The 18,819-nt window shown below is 47.5% G+C and overlaps 1 protein-coding gene across 2 annotated transcripts in view; it reads left to right on the top strand.

Moving 5' to 3' along the window:
- LOC130160998 (melanoma receptor tyrosine-protein kinase-like) overlaps nt 1-17,637 on the top strand; it is a 32,362-nt gene extending 14,725 nt beyond the window's left edge. The window contains exons 2-27 of one of the 2 annotated variants that reach the window (XM_056363893.1): nt 569-720; nt 1,977-2,184; nt 4,759-4,893; nt 5,014-5,082; nt 5,211-5,329; nt 6,106-6,247; nt 6,749-6,862; nt 6,943-7,069; nt 7,221-7,294; nt 7,386-7,476; nt 8,326-8,525; nt 8,607-8,739; nt 8,835-8,925; nt 9,499-9,656; nt 9,776-9,808; nt 11,161-11,305; nt 11,383-11,505; nt 11,928-12,026; nt 12,393-12,578; nt 13,680-13,835; nt 13,989-14,064; nt 14,628-14,774; nt 14,867-14,964; nt 15,385-15,528; nt 15,991-16,084; nt 16,282-17,637. In XM_056363893.1, the coding sequence (XP_056219868.1) occupies nt 569-720; nt 1,977-2,184; nt 4,759-4,893; nt 5,014-5,082; nt 5,211-5,329; nt 6,106-6,247; nt 6,749-6,862; nt 6,943-7,069; nt 7,221-7,294; nt 7,386-7,476; nt 8,326-8,525; nt 8,607-8,739; nt 8,835-8,925; nt 9,499-9,656; nt 9,776-9,808; nt 11,161-11,305; nt 11,383-11,505; nt 11,928-12,026; nt 12,393-12,578; nt 13,680-13,835; nt 13,989-14,064; nt 14,628-14,774; nt 14,867-14,964; nt 15,385-15,528; nt 15,991-16,084; nt 16,282-16,634 (3,467 nt within the window). In that variant the 3' untranslated portion in view covers nt 16,635-17,637. The other variant, XM_056363894.1, reaches the window with a different exon arrangement.
- Nucleotides 17,638-18,819: the final 1,182 nt, after the last annotated feature.

The following is an 18,819-nucleotide window of genomic DNA, read 5'->3' as shown; positions in this document are numbered from 1 at the left end:
ACTCACCCTCCACTGGGTCAGAGGTTCACTCATTCATCACGTTAGTGTTCAGTCTCTGGAGTCACCGGTTTCCTTGATGGTTAAGATTTGTGGATCATGACGTCGGGTTTCAGACGTGTTCCCTCTGAACTGATCACATGGTTCCATGTCAATAACTAATTAGTGATCCAGTATCCTGAAAAAACAATTACATTACAAAATGATTGATCGTCTCACGACCCTTCAGATTCATCTAGCGAATGTAAGACTTTCCCATGAAGATGAACAGCAACTGACTTCAATAACATCTGTCTGTCTGTCTGTCTGTCTGTCTGTCGTCTGTCTGTCTGTCTGTCTGTCTATCTATCTATCTATCTATCTATCTATCTATCTATCTGTCTGTCTATCTGTCTGTCTGTCTGTCTGTCTGTCTGTCTGTCTGTCGTCTGTCTGTCTGTCTATCTATCTATCTATCTATCTATCTATCTGTCTGTCTATCTGTCTATCTGCCTGTCTGTCTATCTATCTATCTATCTATCTGCCTGTCTGTCTATCTGTCTGTCTGTCTGTCTGTCTGTCTGTCTGTCAGTGTGTCAGGGGATGAGTAACCAGCTGACGTTGTTGGGGACTCGTGAAAATCACTACGACAACATGGTGCGGATGTACTCCAACTGCTCCGTCGTCATGGAGAACCTGGAGGTCACCTACGCTCTGGAGCACCAGGACCTGTCCTTCCTCCAGGTGTGTCTCCGGCCCTGGAGTCTTTTTATTTCCAGCGCAGGTCGACGTGGGTCTAATAAACTTGTATCATCAGTTTTTATGTTGATGCCCCTCCCCCTCCAGGCGGCCATTGGTTTTACTTCCTTCCTGATTCTGAAACGTGTTGCATTCACTAAAGAAAAAAGAAACCCTGAGGCCTTTCCTGAGAATATGAACCAGTTTCAGTTTATTGGAAAAGGTTCAGGTGGTTTCAGATGTGAGGTATGATGGCGCCACCTGACTGAATCCACCTGTATTTCCTCCTGTTTCAGACAGTAAGAGATGTTAATGTCACTGGAAATAACATAGATAGATGTTATTATTATTATTATTATCATTATTAGTGTGTCGGCGTTGTTGCAGGCGTGTAACGAGCTCCTGTTTGTTTCCTGTGATGATGTCACAGCGAATCATCAGTCTCCGCTTCTCCTTTTGAACAGCAGCGTGTTTCTGTTCCTCTTTATTTCTGTCAGTGTCAGAGTGACATTTCCCTCCCGCGGGGCTGCAGATGTGAGTAAGCGCCATTTTCAAAACTGCCTTTGTGTTGCGTTCGAGGACGCTCCGACATCCGTGAACCGATGGTAAAATGCCAAACAGCGCCGTTGCCTTGAGGAGCTTTTCTCCCTTCATCACATGGACAGGGAGTTCAACACAGTCGCTGCTCGTCCAGGAAACAGTCGTGTAGCTGTGAAGCCGATGAATGAAACCTCCGTCTCAAACAAACGCCTCATTTCAGGGAATTTCCTAAATGGATCGTTTACGTGTGAACAGCTTTTTTAAGATACAGAGACGAGCCGTAATCTCTGCAGGATCCAAGGAAGTCTGATATTTTTGCAGTAGATTTGATTAAATCCTTCCCTCAGTCAGAGACTCTTCAACAAGTTCAACAGGAAGATATAACTCAATAGCGCTGCACAAATTAGATGAGACAGAAAACAGCTGCAACATCAGATTGGTCACACCGATTTCCAGACAGCTACAGACTTTGTCCGTATAATGGAATGAATTAAAAATTAATAACCATTGATCTTGAAGCGAAGTGAAGCCAGCGGCTGCCTCAAAGGAAGGAAATCAACCTACAGACTGACGGATGATGCAGAGGAGGAATTTAAAGTAAATGTGATTTTTATGTTTCTTTCACAGAGCTGAAAAAACATCCATGAAATGTTCCTGCGAAAACAAATATCAGTGATCTCTTTAAGCGAACTCATTCATCCTGTTCTCCATCATTAACTCAGTCTATACAGGAAGTCAGCGGCTACGTCCTGATCGCCATGAACGAGGCCGCGACCGTCCCGTTGGTCAATCTGAGGCTGATCCGAGGTCAGAACCTCTACGAAGGCCAGTTCGCTCTGCTGGTCATGTCCAACTACAACAGGAACCTGTCGTCTGCAACGCTCAACTACACCAGCGGCCTGAGACAGCTGCAGCTCAGCAGCCTGACCGGTATGAACACAAACATCTGCCACGAGCACACACACACATGCACACACACACACGCACATGCACACGCACACACATGCACACACACACACACACAGAGACACACACACACACAGAGACACACATATACACACATGCACACGCACACACACACACATGCACACACACAGAGACACACACACACACACGCACAGACACACACACACACACACAGAGACACACATATACACACACTCACACACGCACACAGAGACACACACGCACACACAGAGACACACACACACATGCACACACACACAGACACACACACATGCACATGCACACACACAGACACACACACACAGAGACACACATATACACACACTCACACACGCACACAGAGACACACACACACACACAGACACACACACACACACACAGACACAGACACACACACAGACACACACACACACACACACACACACACACACACACACACACACACACACACGGCCAGAAGAGACCAAGTTTTCCCGCCATAGCAAACACTGAGCTGGTGGGTAGTTCAGGGGCTGTTAGGAGTTTGGAGCTCCCTGTATATACACAGATCCAGTGGGTAGTTCAGGGGCTGTTAGGAGTTTGGAGCTCCCTGTATATACACAGATCCAGTGGGTAGTTCAGGGGCTGTTAGGAGTTTGGAGCTCCCTGTATATACACAGATCCAGTGGGTAGTTCAGGGGCTCGGGTCGGGGCAGCTTCAGGTTGCCAGGTCTGTGAGAAGAGCAGCTCAGTGGCCAGTTAAAACCAGGAGTGAAAACATGTCAGAGTCAGAAGTAACGTCACGTCACGTGTTCGGCTTTAAAAGCAGTTTCCTCTCGACGCGTCTTTTACCTCGGTCCTAATGGGGTTAGTTATTCCATAGGTACCTGCAGTGCAGAGCAGTGGTTCTCAGGGGCCTTCAGGGGCCTTCAGGCGGCTCCTGGGGGGGTTATTTCCCTCCATAAGGAACACAGTGACAGAACATTTGAATACTTCGGTCGTGAGTTTCAAACACTTTCTGTGAAAAAGCATCTAAAAGCAGAAGTGTGATCAGGCGGGGGCCGTGATGTGACGGGGTTACTAGTTACTTATGCACCTTTACCTGATCTTTCGGGACCTTCAGTCAGAAAGCGAAGCCTTTATTAAATCACTGGATCATCTCTGTGAAGTGATAAAACCCACCATGTGGATCCGACTGTGGGATTGTGGGTGTTAATGTGTAAAAACAACCTCTGATATTGTAATTCCTCGTTGACAAGAGGCGCTCCTGCGGCCGCCAGTGTTTTTCTTATTTACTGTTGTTTTCTGCTTCATCTCCCTTTACAAGCCGGGGGGGGGGCGACGACTGTGTTCTGGCAGCAGGAAATAGACCGCACCTGCAAGAGCTTTGTCTGGTGACGTAGATGCTTTATGTGTGGAGGCTTTGCTCCATCAGCTGTTCTGACAGGAAGCTCTGTGATGGCGGGAAGGAGGCGTCTGCCGCTCTGTGGCTGTGGATTCCTGGAGGACGTGCAGGAACTTGAGTCGTGGTTTTGACAGATCATGTCTGATGTCATGTGATCATGGGATCTTAAAGAGGATAAAAGGATCTTGATACAAGTATTTTTCAGTGAATTTATTCTTTAGATTTATTTATTAAAAAGGATTAGACTCACAGTGAACCTCTACAGCTGATGTTTTATCAGCATTTTAATCACGTGGCTGTTTGTTCAGTTTGATGCTTCAGGAAGAGGAAGCACGCCGCGACTCTGACTATGAGTTCATCTTGATCTCTGACGTCAGACTTGAACTCTGAAGGGCAATACGCCCGGACGCCCGCCCCTGATTGTCCCGATGAGACCGACCACACACACCAACACGTCAAGATACAGGATGTTTTCATCTCCCAGCACCGACTCTGCAGGAAAACGCCACCGCGGCCTCTTCGGCCTGTAAACGTCGCAGCCGCTCCGCTAGCTCACCAGCTCCTGGCAACGTGCACAGACTCTGTTTGTAGTCCACCTGCTCTGCAGAGCCACATTTTACCCACAACTCCACAATTATTCTGCCAACAACCTGCTCCACCTCCAGGACGTCCAGACCCTGGAGCGCAGCCGACCAGCAACAGGAAGTAACTCCGGTATCACAGGAGAAAACAGGAAGCTGCTGGTTACAAACAGGAGTGGCACCGGGTCGGTTTGGGGTCCTGAAGGGGAGTTTGTCGATTGAAATGTCCAGTTCTGGTGTGAAGCATCAGCAACATCCAGCCGTGTATTTTAGGTTTGAATATCTGGGAGAAACTAGACGCCAAACAGAAGGAAATCTTCAATGTGAAAGGCGGGATTTGAGATCGCACACAGTCACGTCCAATCAGCCGCAACATAGATACCTGCTGGTTTCTGCGACGGACGGGTTTTCTCTCAGCTCAGCTGGAGGGAGATTCACCGTTTCTCTTTTGGAATAAAAGTTAGATTTTTGTCATGAAATCAGAACGTGAGTGTTTGACTCTCTGAACCCTGAAAATCTTTTCTGCTAAAACCTTCAGTCATTTATGATGTGTGTCCATCGTCTTCCTCACAGAGGTCCTGAAAGGAGGGGTGAAGATGACCCACAATCCTTTGCTGTGTAACACTGAGACCATCCAGTGGTGGGACATCCTGGACAAAAACAGCAATCCCATGATGCTTTTCAAGATGGACACATTTGCCCGTCAATGTATGTAGAAAAATAATGACGTGACATTTTTGTATTTTACTCTTTCAGCTGTGATCTGAAGGGTTTCACTCAATGTGTGTGTGTGTGTGTGTGTGTGTGTGTGTGTGTGTGTGTTTCCAGGTGAGAAGTGTGACCCGGGGTGTGTTAACGGTTCGTGTTGGGCGGCAGGACCGGATCACTGTCAGAGATGTAAACACAGCCTCTTTGTGCAGATGATTTTCAACTGTTTGAATGTTCCAGCAGATAAAGAAAGAAAGAAACATCATTATCACGTTATATCAGATGTGTAACGAAGCGTCTCCCTGCGTCTCCACCAGTCACGAAGTCTCAGTGTGCGGAGCAGTGCAGCGGGAGGTGTCGGGGGCCCAAACCCAGCGACTGCTGCAACGAACACTGTGCTGCCGGCTGCACTGGACCCCGAGCCACCGACTGCCTGGTCAGTGTGTGTGTGTGTGTGTGTGTGTGTGATACTGTAGTCTGCATTATCCTGATCCAGAACTGAAGCTCTTCACTGGTTGTGACAGTTTGCAGGTGTTTACAAACGTCTGGGACAAACAAACAAACAAACAAACAAACAAACAAACAAACAGAAATTTAAGTAAGCTCTGAAATACGGGGGAGTCCCGTATGAAGACAGGTGAGGTCTTCATACGGAGACAGGGGAGGTCTTCATACGAAGACAGGGGAGGTCTTCATACGAAGACAGGGGAGGTCTTCATACGGAGACAGGGGAGGTCTTCATACGGAGACAGGTGAGGTCTTCATACGGAGACAGACAAGTCTCAAGTCCCAAGTGAAGAAAGGCAAGTCCAGATCAGGTCCCATTGAAGACCGGCTCAAACCTGAAGCCGGTCCAGGACAGAGTCCAACTAAGAAGTTAATAAATCATCATGACGCCTGTCAGCTGCTCTGAGTTCAGTTTTAGTGTTTGCTGCCTCTGGTCTCGTGCAGCCACGAGTTCAGGAGCTCATCAGTCTTACAGATGAAAAACCTTTAGTCAGGACGAGTCTTAATCCTCAGATTCTTGATTCAAGTCAATCATGTAAATCTAGTCCAGACCTAATCATTTATTTCACTACTAACAGCAGCTACATCCACGAAGAAGAAACCATGACGAACACAGAGAAACTTCTTATTCTTCTTCTTCTTGTTAAAATAAAAAGGAAGCGAATGCAGCCTCTGTCTTTCTCACTGTCTCCACCTCTTCTTCAGGCCTGCAGGGACTTTAATGACGACGGGACGTGTAAAGATACTTGTCCTCCGCTGAAACTCTACGACCCCAAAACTCACCAGGTGGTCAACAACCCCAACGCCAAGTTCACCTTCGGGGCAACCTGCGTCAAGGCCTGCCCACGTACGACCTTTGAACCCTTTCATTTATTGAGTTGAACCTTGTGATTCGTTGTAAAGGCTGCGGTGGTTTTAACAGCCACAATATGAAGATGTTGGACAGAACTAAACCTCAGATTTACTCCATGTCATTGGCTCTACATCTTTTTATTAATCGCAGTTTGTCTCTGAAGTTTGAGATCATGACAGTTAGGTCCGAGCCTGGACTGTAGACGGTTTAGATCTGTTGTAAAGTTGTGTTTTATCAAACTGACATGAATCCATCAGAGGAGAAGTGTGAGGCTGTTCAGCATCAGATACTTGATGAATTGAACATTCAGAGATTCACAACTGAGAAGCTGCTGCCAGTGAAACAATCAATCAGTTCTTCTGTTAATCCAGAGTGCAGCTTGGTTTCCGGGTGCCGGGGAGGATCATTGAACCGATATGTAAAGGGGGTCCAGTTTTTGCCCGGGGGGTAGAGTGAGAGCAGACGTCTGCTGACGCCGCTCGCCTCTGTGTACAGATAACTACGTGGTGACGGACGGCTCATGTGTTCGAACCTGCGGCGCCGGAATGTACGAGGTGGAGGAGAACGGAGTCCAACGCTGCAAAGCTTGTGATGGACCCTGTCCCAAAGGTAGAGCGACCTAGAGAGGGAGAGAGAGAGAGACACCTGAGTACTACACAGGTAACCTGACAGTGTTGTTTCCCCTGCAGCCTGTGACGGAGTCGGGGTCGGCTCTCTGATCAAAACCATGGCAGTGAACGCCTCCAACATCGAATCCTTCAGGAACTGCACTAAAATCAACGGGGACATCTCGCTCATTGAAACCTCGTTCACCGGGTGAGAGTGTGTTTGTTTCCATCACGACTCAGAGAATCCAAACATGAGTTACCTTTTCACTGGAACTACTTCCTGTCCAGGAGGTTCCACGCTTCAGTTCACATGTCATCAGTCATTTGAAAGTGAGGATTGTTGTGATTGGCTGTTCCAGGGACGCACACTATAAAATCCCGCCCATGGCCCCGGAGAAGCTGGAGTACTTCAGGACAGTGAGGGAGATCACCGGTAGGTCAAAGTTCACCAGCGCCGCTCCTCAGCAGTGACACCGTTCTGTCCGTTCAGTCAGTGTAAATAAAGTTTAAACCTGTACCTCCAGGGTTCCTGCTGATCCAGTCCTGGCCGGAGAATCTGACCTCGCTGTCGGTGTTCGAGAACCTGGAGATCATCCGAGGGAGAACGACGCGCTCGTGAGTCCATAATGAGGTTTTATATTTATATTTATTATATTATATTGATTTTCTTTTTATTGCAACAGTTATTTTAAAGGACTGTGCCATTTTTTATTTTTGCATATTTTATCTTGTATATCCAGAAATGCAGAAAGCTAAAACTTGCTCCACAGTTAATCATTGACATTGAACATCAGCCTTCAGCCCAAATTACAAGCTGATGTTGTCAGAGCAGCGGTTCCGACCTGTGGGCCGGGGCCCCCTGGGGCCCACTGGGGGCCCACTGGGGGCCACTGGGGGCCCACTGGGGGCCCACTGGGGCCACTGGGGGCCACTGGGGGCCCACTGGGGGCCCACTGGGGGCCCACTGGGGGCCACTGGGGGCCCACTGGGGGCCCACTGGGGCCACTGGGGGCCACTGGGGGCCCACTGGGGGCCCACGGAGGGATTACAAGTGGGACGACAAGTCATTTGCACAACAGAACAATTTTAACAATATAGATTTTTTCTTAAAACAAACTGATTGAAACCGTTTTTAAACTCCTTTCATTGTTTGTTTTTCCCTCTGCGTAGTAAAGCCTGCCGCTGTGATTGGCCAATGACAGCATCATGTACTCGTACAGTTCTGGGGCCGCCAACATTTCTGTCAGTGGCGGCTGAAAGGGAACGACGATGGTTCCTGTTGAACGGATTCGTTCGATAGAAGCAACTCTTTGTGTTTCTTAGAAAGATAACTAGGCCGTGCTCAACGCGTCACATGATCATCATCCTCAGGGTCGTTAGACAAACCACTCGTCAACCAGGACTCGACCGTGTCCCACCCCCCCCTCCACAAACGCACCCTCACGTGACCTCTGCCCTCTCCAGTCTCCACAGTCTGGCGGTGGTGAGAGCGAAGCACCTGCGCTGGCTGGGTCTGCGCTCTCTGAAGGAGGTGAGCGCTGGGAAGGTGATGCTGAAGGACAACCCTCAGCTCTGCTACGCCCAACGCGAGCTGTGGCTCCGCCTCTTCCGATCCGCCGACCAGACCATCAGCGTACGCAACAACGCTCCCGTCGACGACTGCGGTGAGTCACCGGATGTGAGTCCAGTTTTCCTCCGTTTCAGTCAAGTCGCACAAATAAAATCTTTTTCTCTCTCTCTCACAGAACAGCAGAATCGAACCTGTGACGAGCAGTGCACAGCCGGGGGCTGCTGGGGGCCAGGTCCGACCATGTGTGTCTCCTGTCGCCACTTTGACCGTAGGGGGCGCTGTGTGCCGTTCTGTCACCTGCTGCAGGGGTGAGAGGAGCTGTGCTCTAAAGAACAGCCAGCTGACAGAGCGTCCTGACCCCTGACCCCTGACCCCTGACCCCTGACCCTCTCTCTCTCTGCAGTGAACCCAGAGAGGTTGAGGTGAACAGCAGCTGCGTCGAGTGTCACCCGGAGTGTCTGCTGAAGACCGGGATCCCGACCTGCCGCGGGCCGGTCAGTCCAGCTGCTGTCTGTCACACGCACATCTGGATCTCATCCTAATCTGAGCTTTATCATGAGATCACTTATGAGCAAAAATAATCACAACTCAAGGTCCACTTTGCCTTTTTGGCCTCATCTGCATGGTCTTCCTCAGCTGAACAAGACCGTGACGTGGTTCTGAAAGGTAGTAAGTTTGCCTTTGAGTGTAGATCATTTGTTCCTGCTCAAATTACATAACTTTTGCATTGGAAGCAAATAATGATCAATAATCATTTAAAGCTCTTTTCTATGTAAAATATGAAGAATATTATGATGCATTTTATAAATTATTTTAAAAAATGCTCAACTTCTAAAATGAAAATCTGAATTCAAAGAAGAGAAAGGATGATGTGACGTGGCGACAGGAAACTAAATATTTAGCAGAATTTAAACAGAAATGATCAAATGGAAAATAATGGAAATAAAATTTCATCTGATATTTTATATATTTCTTGTTTTTTCACAATATTTTGGATCATTTTAAATCTGTAAAAAGACAGAAATGACCCTCGTCCCTCTGCCCCCCCCCCCCCCCCCCCCCCGCAGGGTCCGGACCAGTGTTCCCAGTGCGCCCATTTTAAAGACGGCCCTCACTGCGTGTGGCGCTGTCCCCACGGTTTCCCGGGAGACGGAGACACGCTGATCTGGAAATACCCCGACAGCACGGGCCAGTGCCAGTCCTGCCACCAGAACTGCACCCAGGGGTGAGACTGTCACTGCGCCGCCGTTCAGCGTCCGATCACTCTGATGTGAATCAATTATTATTAATTATATTAATCAGCAGAAGTGAGTCGTGGATTGAAGGTGTTCTCTGTCTCTGCAGGTGTTCAGGTCCTGGACTGTCGGGATGCACAGGGTAAAATACTCACTGCTTTACCCTGACGCTACGTTACGTTACGTTACATTATGTTACATTACGTTACGTTACGTTACATTACGCTACGTTACGTTACGTTACATTACGCTACGTTACGTTACGTTACATCACGTTACATTATGTTACATTACGTTACGTTACGTTACATTACGCTACGTTACGTTACGTTACGTTACATCACGTTACATTATGTTACATTACGTTACGTTACGTTACATTACGTTACATTACGTTACCTTACGTTACGTTACGTTACGTTACGTTACATTACGTTACATTATGTTACATTACGTTACGTTACGTTACATTACGTTACATTACGTTACATTACGTTACATTACGTTACATTACGTTACATTACGTTACATTACGTTACATTACGTTACCTTACGTTACGTTACGTTACGTTACATCACGTTACATTATGTTACATTACGTCACGTTACGTTACGTTACGTTACGTTACATTACGTTACCTTACGTTACGTTACGTTACATTACGTTACGTTACATTACGTTACGTTACGTTACGTTACGTTACGTTACGTTACGTTACATTACGTTACGTTACGTTACATCACGTTACGTTACATCACGTTACGTTACATTACGTTACGTTACGTTACGTTACATTACGTTACCTTACGTTACGTTACATTACGTTACGTTACATTACGTTACCTTACGTTACATTACGTTACGTTATGTTACGTTACATCACGTTACATTACGTTACATTACATTATGTTGCGTTACATTACATTAGGTTATGTTACATTACGTTACGTTACATTACGTAACGTTACATCACGTTACGTTACATCACGTTACGTTACATAACGTTACATTACATTGCGTTACATTACGTTACATTACATTACGTTACGTTTGTTTGAACTTCTTTTAACTTCTTATTCTAAATTTGTATGTGCTAATAAAATAAAATACAATAAAAGAGGATAAAATAAGTTTGTTGAATTTTGTCGTCAGCACATTAAAACAACCTGTCGCTTCTCTTTGCTTCACTAACAAGAGTCCTGCAGTTGAGTGAGCCAGGTGTGAACAGGTTAACTGTAGATCTGAGCAGGTTGCAGCTCAGGTGTGAATGTCAGTGGGAACTGCACCTATAATAACACAGTAAATCTGATTGGACGTCAGTGGGAATTCTTCTCAACTAAACTTGAAGTCTTCTTACATTATATATAGTGATAGTAAATAGTAACAGTGATGGAGTTGAATGGAAATCTTTGTTTGTTCTTCACCAACTAAATGTGATAGAATTATACGTGACTTGCCTGTTTATCTCACCTGTGCTCCGTGCGTCCTCTCAGGGCCGCCACACACTCCACGTTGGCGGCGGGTGTGGTTGGCGGGCTCTTGGTCGCCGTCATCGTGTCGTTGGTCATCTTTGTGTTGCTACGGCGACGGCGAATCAGGAGGAAGAGGACACTGCGGCGACTGCTGCAGGAGAGAGAGGTGGGAGAGGCCGGCGTTAGTCCTGTTAACCAAAACTGTCACCAAATATTTAATCTGTCTGTCTGTCCGTCCGTCAGCTGGTGGAGCCGCTGACTCCGAGCGGTGAAGCTCCCAACCAGGCGCTGCTCAGGATCCTGAAGGAGACGGAGTTTAAGAAGGTCCGGGTGCTCGGCTCCGGGGCCTTTGGGACCGTCTTCAAGGTAACAGACAAAACTTCACCTGATGGTGTTTTTGGTGAAGCCATCACTTGCTGTTCGGTAAAAGAATTAGGGTGAAGTGTGATCTGGTTTGTGTGATCTGGTTTGTGTGATCTGGTTTGTGTGATCTGGTTTGTGTGACCTGGTTTGTGTGATCTGGTTTGTGTGATCTGGTTTGTGTGACCTGGTTTGTGTGATCTGGTTTGTGTGATCTGGTTTGTGTGATCTGGTTTGTGTGATCTGGTTTGTGTGATCTGGTTTGTGTGACCTGGTTTGTGTGATCTGGTTTGTGTGACTGGTTTTGTGTGATCTGGTTTGTGTGATCTGGTTTGTGTGACCTGGTTTGTGTGATCTGGTTTGTGTGATCTGGTTTGTGTGATCTGGTTTGTGTGATCTGGTTTGTGTGATCTGGTTTGTGTGTTCAGGGTCTGTGGATCCCTGAGGGAGAGAACGTGAAGATCCCAGTAGCCATCAAAGTTCTCAGAGAGGCCACATCACCTAAAGCCAACCAAGAAATCCTGGATGTGAGACTCTCTTTGGTTTTCTCCCTTTGATTCTTCTTTTCCTCTATAACTGCTTTTCATGTATTTTAGTATTTCGCTCCTTTGGTTTGAAAGTTCATCAGACGCCTCCGTCCTCCGGTTCATTCAGTTTGGACATGAAACAGTTTCTGGAGAGAATCAGGTGGCACTGAAGAAGAGTCGAGTTATTAACGTGAATGAAGAAATGAAGTAATTCAAGGGAATGAATCTAAAACAAGTGAATTCATCTCTGAAGACTAAATCTCCTGCATTCCTCCTCCTCTAATCATTTTCAGGACATCCTTTAGATGTTTCAAACACTAATGTGTGTGTGTGTGTGTGTGTGTGTGTGTGCGTGTGCGTGCACAGGAGGCGTATGTAATGGCGAGCGTGGATCACCCTCACGTGTGTCGTCTGCTGGGAATCTGCCTGACGTCGTCGGTCCAGCTGGTGACTCAGCTGATGCCGTACGGCTGCTTGCTGGACTACGTCCGGCACCACAGGGACCACGTCGGCGCCCAGTGGCTGCTCAACTGGTGTGTCCAGATCGCCAAGGTGCGTCCAGATAAACGGCTTCTCTCACCGAGTCTGACTGTAAATCTTCTTCTGCTCCTGAGCTCGTGTCTCTGGTTCCTCGTCTCCACCTCAGGCAGCAGCTCACTCTAAGCCTGCAGAGGCCTATTAGCCTGAACACAGCAGCAGAGTGTGTGTGTGTGTGTGTGTGTGTGTGTGTGTGTGTGTGTGTGTGTGTGTGTGTGTGTGTGTGTGTGGAGAGAGTGTTAATCTACTCAATCTCTGCTTTAGTCTGATTGGGATCTTTAAGTGCTGGGAAAATCTGGAACAACAAGGTCATGAGCTCAGTGTGAAACCTTGATGTTGTTGTTCTACGTTGAGCTGCTGCCGTGTGTCGGGGGGGGGGGGGGGGGGGGGGGGATTAGCTTCAGAAACCCCCTCCACTGTCAGGTTAGGACACCCAGCTCCCTCCGTGATTGGTCGGCTGTGTGCAGGTGAGAAAGGGTCTGAACTCGTATATTTCTCAGCGTCTCTCGGACGAGACTGAATTTGTGCGTTTTCTTGCTCCATCTTCAAGTGTGGATGTTCACAACGCTTCTGATTTCCACTGAGGTCGGACTCTTCGTCTTATGACCTTCTCCTGATGGAGCGAGAAGCCGCAGATAAACCCAAAGACATAAACCCGCTTTCCAGACACCGGAGGAAACCTCTGGCGCTCAGACCGAACAAGACTACAGGATGTAAACCAGAAACACGGCCACGCTGGAGGAGGTTGATGATCTGGTCGTTCTGCAGTAATACCAATACTTCCAGCAGCAGCTTCCAGGTCACATCCCGCCGCCTCCACGCTGCCCCTCGTGTTCCTGTGCATCCTGCAGCTTCGGGAGGCGGCCGTCAATATATCTCCGCCTTACACCGACTCTCATGCTGTAGTCACACAAAATAACAAGCAATAGAAATAATAATGATAATAATAATAATTTGTGTAGCACTTTTGTTAACAGAACCAGATAAATGAGATCAAATAATGAATTAAATAAATAAATAAAACATATTTAAAAAGGTACAAAGTAGAATTTGTTTTTGGTCATAACACCCACTTTAAATCTGTGTGTGTGTGTGTGTGTGTGTGTGTGTGTGTAGGGGATGAGCTACCTGGAGGATCGGCACCTGGTGCATCGAGACCTGGCGGCGAGGAACGTCCTGGTGAAAACTCCTAACCACGTCAAGATCACAGACTTCGGCCTCGCCAAGCTGCTGACGGCTGATGAGAAGGAGTATCACGCTGACGGAGGAAAGGTGTGTGTGTGTGTGTGTGTGTGTGTGTGTGTGTGTGTGTGTGTGTGTGTGTGCGTGTGTGTGTGTGTGTGCTAAGCTAGGATAAACACACAGATGAACTGATGGTCCTTCAGTAGTGAAGCCTCGCCTCCCTCCTCCGCTCTCTCTCTGCAGGTTCCCATTAAGTGGATGGCGTTGGAGTCGATCCTCCAGTGGACGTACACACATCAGAGTGACGTCTGGAGCTACGGTGAGTGACGTCGACCTGCTCTGACCCGAGCCGGAAACAAACAAACAACAAACAACAAACAACAAACAAACTGATTTAAGTCTTTGCTGCTGAGCTTCAGGACTTGTGAAGCTTTTAAAGCAGCTTTTTAAAAAGCAACATCGGCACTGACGGTCCGGTCCGTCTGATCTGACGCCGCCACGTGACATTCAGAGGTTATTGATTTTTCAAAGCAGATTTTCATTAAGTGATTATCGTTCACAACAACATCTATACACAGGTTTCCTCACCGCGGGAACATCTTATTAAAAATACAATCAGTCAAATTCATTTTAACTTTGTTTATTATGTGTTTTGTCCCTTTAAAAATAGAATCAGACTTAAATACGGGTGAGGGGAGGCGGAGAGAGAGTCTGCACAAAAATAAACAACAATTACACATTATTATTAACTCAATATCAACATTAGATTAAAAAAAAAAAATATCAGTACCGGTGCATCACCGACACCTGAGCAGCTGTGTGGAAGCATCTGTTTGGATTTGTGTGGATGTAATTCCACCCACCTGAGTCTGTGGTCCGCAGGTGTGACCGTGTGGGAGCTGATGACGTTCGGCTCCAAGCCGTACGACGGTATCCCGGCCAGTGAGATCGCCTCGGTGCTGGAGAGAGGAGACCGGCTGCCGCAGCCGCCCATCTGCACCATCGACGTCTACATGATCATGGTCAAATGTAAGACAAGTTATGACAAGTCGCCCGCAGGGGAACATGAATGTGTGACGAAGGCGTTGAGATAATTCACACAACAACTTCCCTCCCCTCAGGTTGGATGATCGAGCCGTCCAGTCGCCCCCGGTTCAGAGAGCTGATAGTGGAGTTCTCTAAAATGGCCAGAGACCCGTCCAGATACCTGGTCATACAGGTAAACAAGTGTGTGTGTTCGAGTTCAGGAACTTTCTTGTTTTTAACAATTCAAGCTGTAAGTTCTGAACATCATTTCTATCAGATAATAATAAGAAGGTGCTCAACAAGTGAATATACGAGATCCATGAACATCCGACAGACAATGTCCCGACAGTGAAAACTGTCCGTCACTAGTTTGTACTGACTGTTAATAATATTGAGTCCTTTGTAGTTTGTTGTGTTGTGGTTCAAGACAGCTGTAGTTCAGTGTGAGTAAATGACACAACAGTCAGTTAGAAAGTTGCACCTAAACTGGGAGAAAAGAATCATCGATACTGGGCCCAGTGCAGTGTTGCTGTTGTATTGACCCAAACTGGGTTGTGATTTTTAGTTCATTCTAAGCTGCCTGAACATCATGTGATCTGATCTGACGTCTCAGGGTGACCTTCCCAGTCCGTCAGACAGCAGGTTTTACTCTCGCCTGCTGAGCTCAGACGACACGGAGGGTGTGGTCGACGGTGAAGAATACCTGCTCCCTTACAAAGGAGTGGGTAACCATGACAACCATCCCTGCAATGCCACGGTACACACACACACACACACACACACACACACACACACAGCAGTAGTAGAGAGACAGGAAATGGGCAGAGAGGGGGAATGACATGCAGTAAAGGGCCGTATGATGTGGGATTCGAACCGGGGCCGACTGCAGCGAGGACGGTGGCCTCTACACAACCCACTGCGCCACTCGACGCCCCCAGGACATTAGTCTTAAAACTACAGTCCATGTAAAGACTGAAGCAGGTTTTTCTTGCTGAGACAGAGTCAGCAGTCCTTGGGAATCCCTGCTCTGCAGCAGGAAGACGCCGTCTGAGGAAACAAAGCAGGACTTTGATACTGAGGACTGTAACTCAGACTGCTGAAGCCTCGTATCGGCTTCAGATCAACTCTCTAATGCGTCGTGCTGTTGTGCTCTTTACCTTTTCTTCTTGTGTTACTGTATGAGTCTGAACAAATCCATTTCACTGCCTCTCTTCATCAGAACGGTCATCCAGTCAGAGAGAACAGCATCGCTCTGCGATACATCACTGACCCAACTCACAACGCGCTGGATAAGGAAGACTTCCCCAGCCATGGTACACGTCTGTGTGGACTGTCGACCGAACGTTATTCAAATGACACTATCATAAAATAATACGTTTAAAAAAGTTTGTTCTGACAGAACCTGCAAAGGAAACAGACGTAAAGAAAAACACCAGATCAATAACCATGTGTTCTCCAGGTAAATGAATCAGTGATTAAATCAAGGTTTTCTTTCTTTGCTGTGCTGCAGAGTACATGAACCAGAGTGTGAGTGACACCAGCCGGAGCAGCAGACTGTCTGAGGTTTTGAATCCCAACTATGAGGACCTCAGCCTGAGCTGGGGCGCCGCCTCACTTTCCTTCCCACAGGCGGATCTGAAGCCCTCAAGCCGAGTTCCCGAGGGACCAGAATACCTGAACACCGCCCAGAACTCACTTCCCCTGCCCATCGGCGACAGCCTCGACAACCCCGACTACCAGGCCGACTTCCTGCCCCAGGCCGCCACAGCTACTTCTTTAAGCGGTAACGGTGTGTTCCTCCCGGCAGCGGAGAACCTGGAGTACCTGGGTCTGGGAGCTGCACTGCACGCACCTGTCCGCTAGAGGGCGGCAACCTTCAGACATGCAAACTGAAGCTGTGGCCTCCTTTGATTCAGGCTGCTGACAGTATTTAATTTAGCTTTTTGAACTGTTGATTTGTTCAGGAAAACGCTGACTCATCACATTCTGCAGCTACACTGGAACTGAACCTGCGCACCATGTGTTGCTCAACGGCACTGAGACAGCTGTTGGTGAGGAAGCCCAGAGCCAGACTCTTTCCTTCTGCTCACAAACCGGACGTTTCCTTCAACTTTTAAGTTGCTGCATGAACTTGTTGGGGGAACGCCACGGAAACCAAACAGCTGTCGAGACGCAACTTTCTCAACAAAACCCACAGAAACGTTGTTCTCCACAACAACGTCGTTAATCAGCTGCCGGAGGATCCAGACACAAACGGAGGCGTAAAAACACATGAAATCCCTGTTTTCATCTTTCCTCTGCATCCTTCCCTCAGTTTGTGCATGAGCAGGTTTGTTGAACAGGAGCATGATGGAAATAAAATAAGGACGTTGTTTTAAGGAATAAAAAGACGTTTGCAAATGTTCACAGGTTTAAAAATGTGCAGAAAGTTTTTTTTGCAATTAGCATTTTATAATTATAATTATCACAGAAAAAACGACATGATTTCCAACTCATAATTCACATGTAAGAATAGTTTTGATAATAATAAAGAGTGCATCAGGAGCACGGTGGCGCCCCCAGCTGGTGGCGTGGAGGCTCTGCAGCACGTCCTCCAGATCTCTGCAGCGCCACAGCAACAGCTGGAGTTACGTTTTTAAACATCTGTGCTACAGATTCATTTTGCTGTTGCCATGACAAAAAAACATTTGCTCAGTTTCTTGTTATAACAAGTTCCAAGAGAAAGTGTTTAGCATGTTTAATCAGTATATAAGCATTTAACAAAAGGTTTTAACACACGATGATGCTGTTGTAAGCAGCTTGTTTAAGTATTTAAGTATTTCTTAATGTTCACTCTTTGTTTATAAAGACATTTTCTGTTATTACAGCTGTTTGTTATGTTTATACAGCAGCTTCCTCCTGTGGGCGTCACAGCTGTTAACATCTGCATGAATAGACTCTTAGATCTGCTTACAGCTACATTATAGTGTTAACCAGCCTATTTATTAAATATTTATGTTACTTATAAATGCTAAATACGTTCATGTTTTTCTAGTAATTAGACGCCAAATGATTCAGTTGAAACGAGAACATCACATCCCTCTCTCTCTCTCTCTCTCTTGTTAAATCATGAAATTAGTGACACATTACCGATCAGACATGTGGCAATAATTTTAATTTAAAACTCCACGTTTCTTTCCTGCTTTTGTCGTGTAAGAAGAAGGAGACGAGTTCCATCCTCTGACCAGAGACTGACTGGAGGGAGGGAGGGAGGGAGGGAGGGATGGAAGGATGGATGGAGGGAGGGAGGGATGGATGGACAGATGATGGATGGAGGGATGGATGGAGGGAGGGATGGATGGAAGGATGGATGGATGATGGAGGGAGGGATGGATGGAGGGAGGGATGGATGGAGGGAGGGAGGGAGGGATGGATGGAAGGATGGATGGATGATGGAGGGAGGGATGGAGGGATGGAGGGAGGGAGGGAGGGATGGATGGACGGATGATGGATGGAGGGATGGATGGAGGGAGGGATGGATGGAAGGATGGATGGATGATGGAGGGAGGGATGGATGGATGGAGGGAGGGATGGATGGAGGGAGGGAGGGAGGGATGGATGGAAGGATGGATGGATGATGGAGGGAGGGATGGAGGGATGGAGGGAGGGAGGGAGGGATGGATGGACGGATGATGGATGGAGGGATGGATGGAGGGAGGGATGGATGGAAGGATGGATGGATGATGGAGGGAGGGATGGATGGAGGGAGGGATGGATGGAGGGAGGGAGGGAGGGAGGGATGGATGGAAGGATGGATGGATGATGGAGGGAGGGATGGAGGGATGGATGGATGGAAGGATGGATGGATGATGGAGGGAGGGATGGAGGGATGGATGGATGGAAGGATGGATGGATGATGATGGAGGGAGGGATGGGGATGGATGGATGGAAGGATGGATTGATGATGGAGGGAGGGATGGATGGATGGAAGGATGGATGGAGGGAGGGATGGATGGATGGATGGATGGAAGGATGGATGGAGGGAGGGATGGATGGAGGGAGGGATGGA

The sequence above is a fragment of the Seriola aureovittata genome, chromosome 20, assembly GCF_021018895.1.
Source record: "Seriola aureovittata isolate HTS-2021-v1 ecotype China chromosome 20, ASM2101889v1, whole genome shotgun sequence".
Taxonomy (NCBI): domain Eukaryota; kingdom Metazoa; phylum Chordata; class Actinopteri; order Carangiformes; family Carangidae; genus Seriola; species Seriola aureovittata.
This window is presented reverse-complemented; position numbering and strand designations above follow the sequence as displayed.